The 17,362-nt window shown below is 40.9% G+C and overlaps 1 protein-coding gene across 1 annotated transcript; it reads right to left on the bottom strand.

Moving 5' to 3' along the window:
* Positions 1–10,630: 10,630 nt before the first annotated feature.
* SPINK1 (serine peptidase inhibitor Kazal type 1) lies at positions 10,631–15,969 on the bottom strand. The gene is given in 4 exon segments (NM_001434729.1): positions 10,631–10,753; positions 14,051–14,157; positions 15,664–15,695; positions 15,866–15,969. Coding segments are annotated over 4 exon segments (240 nt in total). The 5' UTR covers positions 15,921–15,969; the 3' UTR covers positions 10,631–10,707.
* Positions 15,970–17,362: the final 1,393 nt, after the last annotated feature.

Genomic DNA, 17,362 nt, shown 5'->3' with positions numbered 1-17,362 from the left:
CAATGTCTCTGAATCCAGATATTTATAATTCATTTAATTTCTATCATGATATGACAATGTGCCTCCTACCCTCTCTCCTACTTTTCTCTGTCCCCAAGTATTCTAGCACATGTTTCCCCAGACTTTGGGATGCGGTTTAAACCCTATTTCCTTCTCAATCCCCAGTGGAATATTTAGATTTGACTCTGTGCCCCTAGTTGAGTTTCTATTTCCCCAAGAATTTCTACCAGTCTTCCTGGTTGTGCGGAGGGACACACTCTGTCTACACTGAAATCACAAAATGTTTACACAGTACATGTCTTCGCATCTGTTATCCCCTCCTCTGCATGGAGATTGGACTAATTTTAGGTATGGAGATGCCTGAATGCTTTATATGTGACTATTTATCTTGCTTGAATCAGCCAAGGTTTTTGGTATCGTCAGGAGAGATCTCTTTTCTTTCAAGGTTCTGGGATAAACAAGGCCCTGAATATCAATAAAAAGTCTCTTCTCCTTCAGAATGTTTTTCCTCTAATTTGTTGACTCTTCCAAGATGATAAAGCCAGCGGGATAAACAAGGCCCTGAATATCAATAAAAAGTCTCTTCTCCTTCAGAATGTTTTTCCTCTAATTTGTTGACTCTTCCAAGATGATAAAGCCAGCCAATAAATGACTGAATAAAGAAAATGCACACTTAGTTTAGAGCAAATGAGTAATGCAGGAGCTGGAAGAGGTAGGAAATGAAATATTATCTTCCACCTTGGCAGTTCTCACATGATAGGAGGGCTCAGCTGAATTTTTGAGTGGCTGGAGGATTATCTTAGCCCTGTACCTGGGCCAGTAACAATTTTCACTTTTTTTCTTTTAGATTTTATTTTCTATTTATTTTTCCTTCCCCCCAAAGTCCCTCAGCACATAGTTGTACATTTTAGTTGTGGGTCCTTCTAGTTGTGGCATGTGGGATGCTGCCTCAGCATGGCTTGATGAGCAGTGCTAGGTCCGTACCCAGGATTTGAACCTTTGAAACCCTGGGCCGCCAAAGTAGAGCATGCGAACATAACCACTCGGCCACGGGGCCGGCCTCAGCAATTTTCATTTTTGACCAATTTTATGAAGTAATTATTCTTCAAGGAAGTACAGGTCAAATGCCCTATAGAGCCTACATATGAAAGGGAGTTTAAAAACAGCCAAACTCTGCCTTTTGCAGCCTCCCCTGTCACGAATCTCACTCCTTTGGCACTGATGTGATTTTCTGAGCAGCCCTTGCTGAAAGGAAAGATCTCAAGTATGGCACAATAATGAGCATCAGGAAAGTGTTCTCTGGGGTGGGAGAGAGTTCCCTGCCACTAAAGGGCCATGAGAACAAGACTAACTGGGAAGTCAAGGTAAGAGAACGCGGCAAAAACAAGTTAAACATAAGGGCAAGTTTACCGTACGATCCAGAGAATCATACAGAAACTGTTATATAAATCTTCAGAAAGAAGCCGTTTAGTTGGAATCTCCCATTCCTGTTTATAACAGTCTTTTAGGCCTGAGAATTGGTATTTCTGATTTTAAAAATTCTCATATGCTTCAATACATGGATCATCCTTGGTTTAAGCGCTGAAAGTTGGTAATTTTGCATTTACTTACTGACTGTAAAAATACCAGTTTTTATATGGAAGACTTGATTCATTTGTGGTCTAATATTAATACTAAAATAAAGAAAGCCATTTAAGTAGCCCTCTCTTGTTCCGGTCAAATATATTTCCCATGGACGACATACTGGGAGACATAGCACCCTGAATACAGACCCCTTTGGTTATACGTGGTGAAATGCAAACCTTGGCTCATCAGTTATTCGTTCCCAGTGACTTTGAGTAAATAAACGCAGTCCTAGTTCTTAGGAGAGGTGATTCCATCCCAGTTTTCCTGAAACAGCCATAAGAAACTCTCTTGTTTGCAGTAAGAAGGACAGCCCATTTAAACTAAGCTGATGTAGGGTGACAGATGGGCTTGTCTTAAACCTGGCCTGCCTGGGGCAACAGATTCCTCTGGCCAGAAATGTTAAGAAAATAGCAGGATAAACAGGTGAAAATGAGATGTAGAAGCTGGGTCAGGTGAGTGCCTAGGTTAGCTTGGGACTTGGCAGAGAGGATGGGAGAGCTCAGTTGCGGTGGAAGGAAGGGAACGCTGAAAATGGGCTTGAGTTGGTTATCATGTGGGTATCATCTGAGGCCCAGGAAATGTGACCCTAATGCTTGATTTGGTTGTGCTCTGCCCCTTACCTTACACTTTCTGACCAGTCTTGTCCTCAGTGCCCCTTACACATGTGGTTCTCATCTCTCACACTTAACGTGCTCTCTCCCAGTTCAGCGGGAGCAACTGATCCTAGCAAACCTTGCCACTGAAAGCCTACTTCAAACTTCTTGGAGCATGCTTAACTGGCTTCTGTAATGTGGAGGCATCAGGGCAGAGAAACTGAAGTATACACTCCTCTCTACTCTTTGGTTTCCAAGGAGAATTAGACAGGTGGGGATTTGGTGACTGTCAAAGGGGAGAAATCAGAAGCTGAGGAAGACAGAGGCAGATGTTTCTATCTGATACTCACCTCTCTGTTTTCCTTTTCAAGGAATGAAAAACAAGTGACCCCTGAAATTCCCTTTATTCTGAAAGGATGGGTAGATAATTACACGGTTACCTCATTGGCTGGTGTCAGGGTCACATTGTGCATCACTAAGAACACCAAGACTCGCCCCCTGGGTTTTCTGGATTCTAAGAGGGATTTCATGTCAGACAACACAAGACAAAGATACCCAGGTCAGAGTGAGGAGGGTAGTGACCTGATCGTGCTTTCTCCTTCCATCCCTTCTAGGGAGGTACACGGTTTCCTTTCCTAGGACCAAAGCACAGACCTTCTCGTTGCTAACAGAACTCTGTTACAGTGGAGAATTTTTCCTTAGTTCCTTGCCTACCCATGAAACTGAACTTCAGCCAATGTTCTCTTGAGAAAGCAGGTGCTCCTGAGTGTCAGGGGTCCTTGCTCCCTGTCCCAGTCTCGGTGTCTGCCTGTTCCAGTGACACTCAGAGTTTTTCACACAGATTCCTTAGAACAGGCCAAATTTTACCTCTTCTTTCTCAGAACTTAATGTCATCAATACCAGTCTCTCTCAATTATGTTTGCTTGAAAATACTTTATATCAGGTAAGTAACCTCTGGCCTTTGACTCTCTCTGAATGTCTGAGAAGAAAACTCTGTCTATCTTTCCAAAATCATCAATTAATACACGTCCTCATTCCTAGTCATGTGAACAGAATACCCATTTTAGTTCTCACAGATGCAATTGTGGAGATGGTCTGCGTCACTATTTTGTAATAGAACTCTAGCTACATGCGGTAAAAACAGGCACAGGCAAGACCAGAGGAAGGTAGAAATGAGAGAAGTAAGGCATAAGCTACACTGGGACAGGATTTGGAACAATGTTGGTAGTAGGCCTATGAAACAAGTGAGAAATCAGCATAGGGATGATATCCTTGAGAACAGTGATAATCTGTTCCTCAAAGATAATGTGCCCTGATGCTCAGGTATGTTTCCCCATGCCTTACATGTTCTGCTCCTCTGACCCCTAAGCAGCTCTGTTCTCATTGCCATCTGCGCTGAAGGCAGGAAGCCAATAGGCATCAATCCCCACCCCCTCAACCTTGTCTCCTTTGACGTCTGTGCTTTCTTTTTCTGTGGACATTGGCCCTTTCTCCCATCCTAGTATGTTCAGAATTGTATCTATCGAGCAGAAGGAGCAGCTCGTCCAGGGATGCTCCATGCTCAGGACATTTGCTTGATTATACTTGTGATCAGTAGCAGTCCCATGGAGGAGCCTGGGAATGATGCATATCTGGGTGCTTATGCCTTTGGACTCACAAGAGGCTCCTCTTAGCAATGGCTGTTAGGGTTCAAGTAGGGGTAGCAGGAGGGGGAGGGGTGCTTTTGATGAGGGAAAGGCAGCATCTTCTGCATTCTTCTTCCTTTCCCAGACTTGGCATCTTCTCTTTGGACTGGCTCACAGACTCAGCATATTTTTTGACTTTTTACCCCTTTGCTGTTTCTTTTGGAGGATTCTGATTCAGCAGAGGAAAGAAGGAGACTGGTATTTCTGTTCTAGGATCCATCAACACAACAGCTTCATCTCTGGATAGGATCCTGATCCTTCACCCTCAGCCTGCTTGGCCATCCTCTTCAGTCACTCCACTCTGTTTCCCTGGCTGAGAAGATCAGCCCAATTTCCCAAAAAATATTCCAGCCTAGGGTAGGAAATGGTGACTAGAAAGAGCAGACAACTTTGCAAAATAGTTTTCTCATATATTTTATAAATCAAAAGTTCACACCTGTGTCAGTTAGTGTCATGCCTGGAAATCAGAGACTACTCGAAATATTTAAAAGAGGTATTTAATGCAGGGAATTGGTTACAATGCTCTTAGAAGGGCTGAAGGAAGAAAAGAGAGAAGGGTGTTACCTAGAAACTAGAAGTTGCTATTGAATCTGGATGGGAGCCTAGCTTTATCTTGCCACCTGTCTGCTAGAGGTGCTGCCATTGATGCTGAAAGTGCATCCTGCAGTTGAGCAGGAGTGTGAGACATTATAATCCTGCTGTTGCATGCACTACTGCTGCTTCTATGGTTGCATCTACACTGTGGAGCTGAGCAGGGACTCAGGAAATTACACTCCTACTGATGGGGCTACCATTTCTTGATGTACCACCAATAGCAGAAAATAAAATGGCTTTTCTCTTCCTTCCTTTTTTAGTGTCTCTTCTTAGCCTTAGCTGTAAGGGGACCCTGGGAAATATGGTTTGCAGGCTCTCATTTCTTCCAATTTTACAGAAAAGAGTGGGAATAGAGCTGACAATAAATAGGCAAAAAGTCAACGTAGTCCACCCTTAGTTACTCGGTGCTCATTCATTTCTTTTCTACCCTTATTTAATCTGCATTCAACAACAATATGGTGCCTTTTTTTTTTTTTTTAACATGATTAACAATATTGCATACAAACAGAAATGTTCTCACCCTGGAAATCCTGTAATTTAAATCCTGAATTGTAAAATTAGCCATCATCTCGCTTCTTCTATAAAATAGGGTAGGAAAGGGAGAGAATAAAAAAAGAAACAATGGATTAATATATACAAATATTACATAATGATTAAGGAAGATATTATATGTAACTGCCATAGCATCATCTCTATAGTTGGTGGTTAGCAGGTCTTGAGTCTATGGTAATATTTATAATTCCCTCTTCTACTCATTCCACGTTCCCTTTGACCCTACGCAGCACCTCAGCTGGTTAAGATTTTTTAGCTGGTGGGGTAATTCAAACCTCAACTCTTGAAGGATCTGACCTCTTAATCATCTTTTTTGTTGGGTTGCTGTCCAGTGGTACTTAGCTTTAAAGAAAAGCACATACAATTCATTTCCGTAAATAAAAGAGCTTTAAAAAACCTGAACTTAACATGAGCAGTTCATAATACAACTTATTTTGAATGTGGCCTTCCAGAATCACCTTCACAATAAAACTTACTAAATTTTCACTTTCTCGTTGCTTCTCACTCTTTTTCTATTCAGGCGCTTATCTCTATTTCTCATTTTTTAGTTATGTGTATGGCTCTTTTTGCCTTCTTCCTTTCTAACTTTCACAGTTATGTATTTTTCTTATTTTCTTTGTAATTTTCTTTCCGTTTACTTTTCTATTTCCAATACAACTGTTCCGCTGGTGACTCCTAACCCCCAGCTTTCTCTTATCCTTTTTCTTCCTTCAACAGGGACTAATACAAAGGCAAAAAAGTAGTATTTACTTTATTTTACATTTTTTATTCCTGACTTCAAATGCGAAGAGTAGAACACATTACTTATTACCAACCAAAAATCACCTGACCACAACAGCACTCCACCCAACCAGCTGATCTCCAACCAGCCTTTGTAGTTTGTTTTCATTGTTTGTTGGCTTTTCAGTGGTTTTTAGTTGTTGAAAAGCAAAGATCTATATTATTCCTTTCTGTGAACATCATTTTATTATCTACATATTCCATATTTTTAGCTAAAAGTCATCTACTCTTGAAACAATGAAAGAAAACAAAGGAAATTTTTGGCAGTGCTAAGGCTTTGAAAGGTAAGAACCTTGCACCTTTTTATGTAATTCCCTCTTTTATTATGCAGATACATTTTATTTTTACTTAGTTGGAATAAGCTAAGATTTATAGGGGATAAATCAGGTCAGAGAAATGGAAATCAAGGTTCTATATTTCTTGCGTTCCTATTTCTCAGGAGGCTCAGTATAGTTTATTCTTAAATGTTTAATTTCAAACAAGCTTACTTCTCCAATGGGACAAAAATATTTTTCGTATACTGTTCCCTTCCAATAGCTTCATATTTCAAATACTCCGAGAACAATAAAGCAAACTCTACAGAAATCGATTGGCCCCGTGACCATGCCCTCTAGGAGTTTACTGCAGTGTTGTGTCCTGCATTTAAGGAGGATTGCTGTCCTATCTTCTTTCCCCATGAATGGGAGCTGACAGTGGGAGTTGGGTTTACTCCTTTATTCGCTGCCAGGGCCACAAAGCCCTTCTCAGCCACTACTCTTGAGTTCTTTTGTGGGGAGGGGTCAGCGGTTTATAACTCTGGAATTTTTTACAGTTAAAAGCAGAGAGATTTTCCTCCAATCTTTTACCCAGCTGAGGACTCTCTTTCGTGAAATCCCTGACAGTTCAATAACGCAGTGAACTGTTACCTGAAGAGTCAAAGCTCCTATCACGGAGATGTGCTGGTACCAGGACTTCTTTTTAGTGAGCTCAAAGGGTTACAAGATGCACAATAACAATAAAAGCAATAACAATAATAATAGCTAATACTTCTTGAACACTTGAGTATGGCAGGTATTGCACTACCTGCCCTACGAGGGAATTGTGATTATTAACCCCATATTAGTGAAGAGGAAACTGAGACTGAGAATCCTCTGACTTCTTCCAGGACACATGGTTAGAAGCTGGGAAGCTAGATTCCAGCCCAGACACTCTAAATCAGAGCCCCTGCTCTTAAGTATTATAGCGTATGCTTTCCTACGGAGTCCACACCGGCCTCCCTTTAACCCCTACCCAATTAGTCTAAATTCTACCCCTTGGAGACAACCAGAACACGTTCATTACTTTTCCGCATTCATTTGTGTAATAATAAGAACATTAACTGAGCACCTCTTGGGTATTACATACTGTCTTTGAGACAGTAATACAACAGTGAAAAAAGAACAAAGTTTCTGCTTTCATGATGTTAACATTCTCTCCCTTAAATTGTTTGAAAAGACCAGATTTCTAAGGATTTTCCTTTCTTCAGATCAAATTTTCCTACTTCTTTCAATCATTCATCATAGGACAAAGTTTCAAATTCTTATCAAACTTGGTAGTCTCTCTCTCAGTCAAAACCCATTCCAGTTTGTAAATATCTTTTAAAACGTAACCCCCAGAGAGGAACACAGTAATTCACGTGTTTTTTGATGAGTTTGTTAAAAACAAGTCAACAGGCCCCAAATGGAGTCATTTATGCTAAGCCCCATGTCACCAACCAAGAATTAACTTAATTACAATTTCAGCTCTCCCAGAAACGCAGTCTTAAACTAGTCAGTCAGGAATCACCTGATCAGCGCTAGTTAGATAATCTGCTTGATTCCTGTTGGCGCCTAAAATGAAAGTAATGTTGCAATAACCATCCGGTTGTCTTGTCTAGTCTAACTTCCTTGTTCCACTCCCATCTGCTTATACAAGCTTTGGATTCATGGAGCTCCTCGGAACTCCTTTCTATGTGCTAGATTGGATAGTACCCGATTCTAACCAATTTTTGGTCAGCTAAACACTTACAATTTTTAATATGACTCGTTTTTTTTTTGAACAGTTCTGGTAACAAAAGAGGGAACCAAAAGAGACCCCTGAAGGCCACCAGGAGCATTGAGCATCCAGACATACGTACCTGTGAGCCCCTTGAGCTCGCTGCTCTCTTGCTGTCTCTAGAGGCTGTGGGTAAGGCCCTCTCACATCCTAGCTCTGTGGCTTTCGCATTATAAGCTTTCAGACTTTATTTGAGCATTTCTTTTTCCAGACTGGGTCCAGAAGCTGGCCAGAGGTCCAACTTGGAAATGGGACTGAGTCCGATTTGGAGACTAGACTGGGTCCAGCAACAGACTGGGTCCGACTCAGAAACCGGACTAAGTCCAGTCCGGGTCTGACTTAAGCTGCACTTGGTCCCGTGTGAGACCTCAAATGAATAAAATTTTCTTTGAAGGCTGAAAAAGTAGCTTAACTTAACCAAAGTTAATCTTGAATTACAGTGGCCACAGTGGAGAACTTTTAACCTGGATAAGCTTATCTCTTTATGAGGTGCCCTAGAGAAAAAGGGCTCTCAGCCGAGCTCCCTCCGTAAAGGATAGAGGGGAAATTATTTTTCCTCCTCTGAGGTTTCTGGTGACCAGGATGAGACCCGCCGGGACATCCCACTCACTCCAGAGCCTGCAGACAGACTCCAGCAAAGGGTAAGAATTCTTACCAAAGTCAACCCTCCTGTCTCTATCTTTATCTGTGATTCCTGCTCAAGAGAGGAAGGTAAAATTCAAGTTGTCCCTCCTTTCCAAATTCAGATTGTCAGGCAAAAAACTTTTGTGAGAATTAGGTCTTTGAATTGTGACTTGGGAATTTGCTTTCAGTGCCGGTTGGTTATCCATCCTCTCTCTCCCGGGGACAGCTATTGCATTCTTGTTTGTCTTGTTTTGTGTTATGAGAACTTGGCTTGACAACTGTCAGGTTGGGGCCCCCTAAAAATATGACCAGGCAGAAATGTGGGTTGCCTCAGTTTATCTTTTAACAGGCCAAAGAGATGGAACCATTAAAGGCAGACAAGCTGGGTTTATGTATTGGTTCTGCCTGTAATCTCCAAACCTCTTCTCTCCAGACCCGTAAAATGGTCCACTTAGACATGACAATTTCTAGCAGTCAATGATTTAAATTCTGTTTCCTGTGGCAAAGTTCCTTAATATTAGGGGGGTCCTTCAAGTGTCCTCTAGCATCACAGACAAGATGCTGGAGGCCATCTTGCATCCGTAACTTCTGTTAGCACGTTATCGGTGAGCTGTTAGGCTCTTGTTTGGCTGAGTCCTGGAGCAGACCACAGCATCCCCTAGTGGTCAGATTTAACCTTGAGACATGCATATTCTGAATATCGCAAGAAATTAAGCTAAACCTTAGAGTGTCAGGAAACTGTATTTTGCAAGTGTGAGACAGATTTTGATTGGCTGTTTCTCGTTCAGTGGATGATCTCTTCCCCACTATATGTCAGGGAACCTGATGCATCTCAGGCTTTCTTAGCCCTTTATCCACTTCTCCATTCTAGGCTAGTTCTTCATATGAGCTCAGGAATTCAAGCTGCTTTTTCTTTCTTTTTTTAATGATTATAGGTACTTTTGGGGATGTTTCCTTATTTCTACTTTATTTCCTGTCCCTGAATATAAACACATAGGCCTTTTAATGTAAGCATGTTACCTAAAGTTCCTGCAGAGGAAACAGGCAAGGAATAATCCACCTGATGTGGTTTAGACGAAGAAGGGTTAGATTTGGAGTCAGCCCTGGATTAAAAGCCTAACTCTGCCACCTTATTTGCTGGTGAATATTTGTCATGTTACTTAACTTTTCTAAATTTATTCACAAGATAAGGATAACCTTAGAGGGTGATTGTGGCTCATGTATAAAGCAAAGTGAAATACAGAGTCCTCATGATCAGTTCATTTGGTCTATAGTCCCTGCTATCCTTGCCAGATCACCTTTTGGGAATGATTTGGTGGTAAAAAAGACCATTCCTCAAGTTGATTCAGAATCATGTCTTTGCTCCCCTCTGGTTATCTCAGCACAAACCCATGAGGCCCGATGAAGCAGTTCTCCAAGTCAGGCCGTAGATGAAGTCCTCCACCCCAACTTCAGGCTGCCATGGCTAACAGAGAGCTCTACATTAGTGCTGCTCACCTCAGTAACTAACGGGCAATTGCTTTTGCTGGGGAGGAACTAAGGCTGAATGCAGAGGCTGCGCCACAGCATAGTTGAGAAAGTGTAGCTTTTTTGGTTTCCTCAATGATTCAAAGCCTCTTTGTGGAAATTATGTCTCACCTGAAATCTACATTTTGAGATATGTGGAAAATCTTAAGGCTAAACTCTAATCCACCAGACAGGCATCTCTTCGAAATCTTACACCTATACACCTAGACCAGTGCCAGGTACAATAGATGCTCAATTAAATCCCAAGGCAACCTAACAGAATTAGTTCAGTCAGTGAAAGGTGATGGGTAACATGCTTCTGGACTGAGAATTTTCCAACTGTTCCTTAAAATGCTAGTCTAATCCTCTATAGGATTATCTATACTCACGATCGACTGTGTCCTGTCACATAATATGTGGAGTCACATTTCCTGAGACAGAGTCCTCAGAATGTGAGGAAGATGGGGAGGGAAAAAGCATTGTGGAGGAAAGCCTGTCTGAAACTACAGGATTGCTGTATTTTGTAAAACTTGGTCTATTCCGAGTTTGCCCCGGTCCCCTGTCCCCAGCATAACCAAACATGTCTTTGAGGAAAAAGCATATGGAAACAACAGGAAGTATTTAGATGCATTTTATTCAACAATCAGGTCAGCCAGGCTTCATGGTGACCTCATGGGATTTCGGAACCTTGGTTCTCAGCAAGGCCCAGATCTTTGAATGAGGACAGGCATCTGGCGCTTCCTGTAGAAAAGATTGAAAAAAAAAATTAGCTTAAACTTTTCTGACAAAAAGTGACTATGGAGAAAAACAATGAAAAAAGGTCAGCTTTATTTAGAACAGAGAGGTTTGAGATTTATTTCTCTTTCTCCTTTTATTTATTCATTCACTATTTATTAATTCATCAAATATTGATTGAGAGCTATTACATACACTAGGAATACAACAGAAAGGAAAAATGCCTATCCTTCCAGAGGTTACCAGACTAGTGGGGTGTTACAGTAAACCTCTGAAATTAATCTCTAGCCTACTGTTGCTTCTTTTTGCTCCTGAAGTCATTGTCCTAGCCACCAGGTTTCCATCTTAGCTAGTGCTTTGGCTACTGCAGGACCTTCCAATTGATTAACCTTTTGCCTTAAAACTCTGGGGATTCATATCTGTGAGACCTCGCCAAAGGAAGTCATATTTCTACCCAATATGACACCTGCCAGCTCTAAGCTGCCTCCCCTGCAGATAAAAACCTCTCTCTTCCCCCACACACCACCTTTCCCAAACCTGTTTTCTCTTCTCCAAGCTAAATATTCCTAAATCTTGTAATTGTTCTTCATGAGATTGTTTTCAGATCTCTCATTTTTCTAACCATCCTTTCCTTGAATATACTGGCTTGTAAAAGTTCTTCTATTTCTCTGTTGCTTGAGGACATATGACTTCCATGTACCTTGATGCATGTCTTTATCTGGACCTTGCTGATTCTTCATCTTAAGAGTTTTTAATGTTTTCTTGTTCCATAATCATTAACCACTCAAAATACTTATTTCTGAGTCAGCACACACAAGCACAAATATCTAAACAGAGCACATGAGCTGACTTATTTTCTGTAGCTGTGCTATCCAATACAGTAGACACTATCCACATATGGCTGTTTAAATTTAAATCAAAGTTAAATAATATTAAAAATTCACTTTCTCAGTTGTTCTAGCCACATTTTAAATGCTAGTGGCATGGCTAGCGGTTTCCATGTTGTACAGCACAGATATAGAGCATTTGTGTCATTGCAGAAAGTTCTACTGGAAAGTGCTGGTCCATAGAAAAGAATTTTCCAGTATAGATTCCTTAAGAAGAAATAGAAGAAATAAAAAAAATCCATACTAAGTATATCTGCCAAGCATATAATGATCAAGGAGATGCAAGCCCTTGTTTGTCTACATATCTCAAAACCCAACAATGACGGTCAGAGCCTGGCTCTCATTAACTATACTGTATTTGCTTGGGGCTTTTAATGGGTAATAGAGAGAAAAGCATTAGAAAATACATTGCATTTGAGGAAGGCACATTTTCTCTCTAGACCTTGTTTCTTATCTGAGAAATATAGAAAGAGAAGTTACATTTTCTGGCATTCATTCAAATGTTCCTCTCATATTTACATATTTTTGAAAGAATAGAAAGAGCAAGCAGGACTGGTAGGTTTAAAAGCCTAAGGGAATAGGGTGTCCCAGCTCTATGCTCATATTTTCCCTATGTTGCTCTCTAAATATTGGGCCTTTTGGTTTGACACCTGGAAATGTCCCAAGTCTCAAGGTTGTTCTATTGCTTTCTCCTGCCCTTGGATGGAAATATGGTGTTTGATCTTAATGTCAACAACATAGGTCATGAGAAAATTAACAAGTGGTTTCAAGTTCCTCTTACAAGTCTTTAACGTGGAAATCACCACAAACAGAACACCTGATGTTTTGGGTCTAAAACTTAAGGATATTAGATCTTTTCCCCTGAGGACCTATTTGTACAATCCTTGCTAAACCACAGAGTTTTCTGAAACGATTTAAAGCAGAGCTAGAAGAGGGTTCATGTTATAGAGAATTTATCTGGTGGAATAATGGAAATGTATGCAGTCATTTGAGCCTAAATTGAAGTCTTTAATACCACATCAGTTCCAGAAAATGTAGAGTTTTCTGGGTCACTTGTAGAATTTCTTTTATTTGTTTTGATCATTCTACACCTTTATTTGACCTGAAAAGCTTTTGTGATGCTACTTCAGATCCCTGTTTAAATGACATCCTTTTCATGAATCCTTTCTTGACCTTTTCAATAAGAAGAAATCTGTCTTTCTCCTTCATTCCTATAGCACATTGGTCACAGCTCATTTGATGACATTTGTCACAAGGCACAAGAAGCTACCTTATTTGTGCTCATGACCTATTTTCTCTTAGTCACATGCAAAGGAAAGCAGAGGAGCCTAACACAATGCTTGGCACTTGTTAAGTGTTCAGTAGCTGAATAAGATAGAAAATCTGTGGCAAAGCTATTTCTCTGAGTGCCGAAGTCTGATTCCTGCCACCTACCTATCACTCCAGAAAATGAGCTTCATTGAGGCTCTCATATCCACAAATAAAAGTGTTACAAAAATGCATTTTTGGTCACCTAACCTATATAACATATTTGAGGACTTTAGTAAACACAATCATTACCACTACCAAAAAGAATTTTTAAAATTTATAGGTATTTTGGGTATATGAGCTTTTTAAAAATCCAGATTACCTATTGTTTTGCTATAAAAGCATGGAGTCTTGTCATACAAGCGATTTTTTTCATTAATTGAGAGAACCATTCAGACACTTTCCTCCTCTATTCCTTAACACACGTTGCACCGTGTTACTAATTCCTTTCTCTCTTTTGTTCAGTGTTTTCGTCTTATGGGAATGCCTCTGTCTGCTTCTTTATGCCCTAGAGAAAGCCTTCACACTTTTCCAAATCCTAGCAGGCACAATGAGTTGTTTTTAATTTTGTGCTCTCAGAGTACCTTGCTCATCTTTCCACTGACCACACTGTGTTAGTGTTGAGTGTGAGCAAATTGAGAAACCAAACATGCTGGATTTTCTTCTTTGTCTCACAAATACTTAGTCTCGCACCTGATTTCAAAGCATGGTGGAAAGAGCAAGGATCTGATCCCAGATCTGCCCCTTACTGCTGGGTGATCTTGAGCAAGTTATTTAAACTAACTACATCTCAATTTCTTCACCTGTATAGTGGGCTTAGTATTATTTACCTCATAGTGAATATTAAGTGCCTCACACAATGCTTGAAACAATGAATATTATTTTCTGTCATAACATACTCACATCTCTCTATAGAATCATACCAGATATATAATAAGGAGAAAAAGAGGTCAAGAATTAGTTTTGGAAAAACTAAATGTTTTATTTCTCGCATGATAAGATTAATGTTGTTGGTATATTGATTGGAGCTTAGAGGGATAAGACATGAAAATTTGAAGACAGCTAGCTTAAAATATATATTTTAAAAGAAATTCAAGTTTGTACTTACTGATTTTCCACACATAACATGCATTCATTAGGATATGTATTTCCATCAGTCCCACAGACAGGGTTATAGATCTTGGTACATCCACCCGCATTATTGTTACATTTAGCCTAAAAATGGAATTAAACAGAACCATTTTCCATTCTTTGAGGGCATAGCAAAATCCCTAAAATGGTTTTCACCTCCCTGGAGTTGGTCAGTTTAAAGATGGGAGCATGACTGTGACTGGGAGAGTGACACTGAGTGTCCCAAGAGAAAGAATCCACGATCTGGAGACAGAAAGCCTGGTTTAAAGTAATGCCTCTGCTGTTTACAAGTGTGTGACACAGGTGAATCTTTTAGTGTCTCTGAACCTTAGTCATGTCATCTGCAAAACGGGACTGATATCATCCCCCACCTCCCACCACCATGTCCTAATGGTGTTGCATGGTTTAAATAAGGTGAGTGAGATAATGTTCAAGTTTACAGTTACTACAGGTGCTGGCTCCTCTCAGGTCAGCCACACCTTGGGAAATTCTTCCTCGAACACTGTAGTCCAGTCACACTGGTCTTCTCTGTGTCACTTAAAGACACTAGGCGGTTTCCACCCTTGAAGTCTCTGCACAGCCTATTTCCTCTACATTAGTAAGAACTAGTAATTATCGAATGACTGTTAGAGGCCAGACAACGTCCTAAGTGCTTTTTATGTATTGTTCTATTTAAACCTCACAACTATCCTGTAAACTTATTTATTTTACTCTTCTTCTGGGGAAGACAATGAGGCACAAACAGGTTAAATCACTCACAGCCATACAGCCAGTAGTCCCTGGATCCAGGATTCAAACCCAGTCATCCTAGGTCCTGAGATTTCTCTCTGAACCGCTTCACTCTACTACTTCTACCCCCGGTTATATTTTGCTAACACTCACTTATCTTTCACGGCTCCAACGAAATCTCACTTATTTAAGGGCACCCTCCCTGATCTCTCTAACGAGGCTAGGTTCCTCATGGCACCAGGCCTTCTGTATAACACTTAGCACAAACGTAGTAATTTATTCGCTCATGCACTTTGGTTTGTCATCTGCCTCCCCCTTAGATATAAATGTACTGAGAATAGGGACACTTCTTCCTCGGGTCTCCAAATTTACCGAATTTACCTTATAAACATCGGAAAAAAATAGAAAAGTTAGATATAGAATCTTTTTCTAGAAGGAGAACCTAGTTGATTATTTTCTTTGGCTCATTCTAAACTAGAGCCCCACCTTGATGGTCGGGAGGACTTTATGCCAACGTGGTCAAACTGACTGTAAGGAAGAAGGGCTGCTTGGAGTGAAGTTAAGAAGACTTCCGCCCCAAATCTTCATCCTGCCAGGTAGCCCTGGTATATATAAAGACCCCTTCAAAGCAAGCACTAGAGGACTACACAGAGAGTGCCCGTGTGTCAGTGAATTTGTCCTTCAACGTGAGCCCCTGTGGAGAACTACTATTACCATCCACATTGAACACGTTAAGCCTTGCTGGCCTTCATACTCCTTGTCTTGATTTCAGGCTATGCTGAAAGGTGACAGAGAGACTGAGCTTTGGTTGGAAGAAACGGTTCTAGCCCCAGAGATAAGAAAAGACAAAATTGTCTCTACCTCTCTTCCCAGGGAGTCAGCTCTAGTGTCACCTAGAAAACATAAATTAGACATGTGAACTTTGGTCCTGAATGTGAGAAACCAGATCTTTTCCAAATGATCTGTTCAAGACTAGACTCTAAGTCTAGAAGGTAAGGCGCTCAGTAAAGCGACAGGTCAAAAAGGTATTTCTCAAATCAGAAAAGCATGCAAAGACACCTACCAGATAAACTCAGCAGGACCAAGGCACAGAGAAGAAAGATGCCTGTTACCTTCATGGCGAAGTTTTGTGTCTGGAGCTCAGTCAAAATCTGCAGTGAACTTACCACTTCTCTTCAGAACCCTGGGAGTGGCGGGGTCACATAGGCAGGATGGCAACCCAGGCTCCACCTGCTGCCCTGTGTCACAGAGATCCTTAGTTATTGATTGACTAGTACCATAGCTTGGCCCCCAGGTTTGGGGAATGTCCCCTGTGTAAGAAAGGTGAAAGGAACACCATGGGCCTGAAATGTGCAAAGCCAAAACTCTGCCGGGAAAAGAGTTCTGGTGGTTAGTGAGTTGGTTCTCTCACTAACTTCCTTTGTGATTATGGGCAACCCCTTCCCTTCCAAAGACCCAGTTTTCTCATCTGTAAGGTGAGCAATTAAGCCTTAATTTCTCAGGCTTAATTCTGTTTAAGAATTCTTAACACGGAATTTAAGAATTCTGTGATTCTGGGTATATGAACAGGTATGGATAGCTAAAAAACCCCTCCATTCTTTCTTCCTTTTCTTAGCTTTTCCCTTTTTTATTCTTTCTCTATTTTCCTGTCACCCATTCAGAAAGCCTAAAGTAGCTGACAGAGGGACAGGTTAGAGACAGGGAGGACTCATTCCTTGAGGTGTGTGTGATCTGAGGCTAGAGTGTGCTCCCTAGAGATGCCAACTAGCTTGGTGTTCTTGGACAGGTACTTCACTTTTGCTGTGCCTCAATTTACTCATCTGAGAACTGAAATAATATGACCTAACTCAAAGTGTTGGTCTGTCATTCAAAAATATGCTTTGTGTCTACCATGTGTTGTTGGGAGACTATTCTCCATCCTCTCTCATGTTTCTGCATGTCTCATGAGTAGAGGCACTGGCTGCCTGCATTTCGACCATCTTTTCAACAGTGTTTTTATAACAAATGACTTGGAAAGTGGAATAGTGTCTTTCTCTGGAACAAAGGGGAGCTTTGTTTACCATTCAATATAGTCAAGATAATATCTCTCTCCAGGACAAAGCTTAGGTGGGCGTAGTGCCCTTTAAAAAGATGAGGGATGTTTTAAAAGCTTGGCATGCTTCTTTTGTAACACACTGAACTTTCTATGCGGGTGCCACTTGGCCCTCTTCATGTCACCCTATGGAAATTGGGGCTTGGGAAACCGGAACACTCTGGTTATTGCTATTGAAAAATTAAGTCTCTTGTCTCTGACTCAGGAGTCTGTGTCTTCTGCCAGCATCTCTTTAACTGGGGCAGGCTAACTTGTTAGCTTCCAAGTAGGGTAGAATCTCAGACCCTCCCAGGTCTTGACATATGTTGAGAGCTATACTCACCTCTGGGGATATATCAGTAATACAAATGATAGTCCCTGCCCTCATAGAGCTTCCATTGCATTTTAGTTGAGGTAGATAGGCAATAAAAAAGTAATCAAATAATTATGAAGTATATCAAATTGTGATAAATATTACGGGAGAAAAAG

The sequence above is a fragment of the Equus caballus genome, chromosome 14 (assembly GCF_041296265.1).
Source record: "Equus caballus isolate H_3958 breed thoroughbred chromosome 14, TB-T2T, whole genome shotgun sequence".
NCBI classification, from domain to species: domain Eukaryota; kingdom Metazoa; phylum Chordata; class Mammalia; order Perissodactyla; family Equidae; genus Equus; species Equus caballus.
Note: the sequence above shows the minus strand (reverse complement) of the source record. Positions and strands in the feature narration are given on the sequence as shown.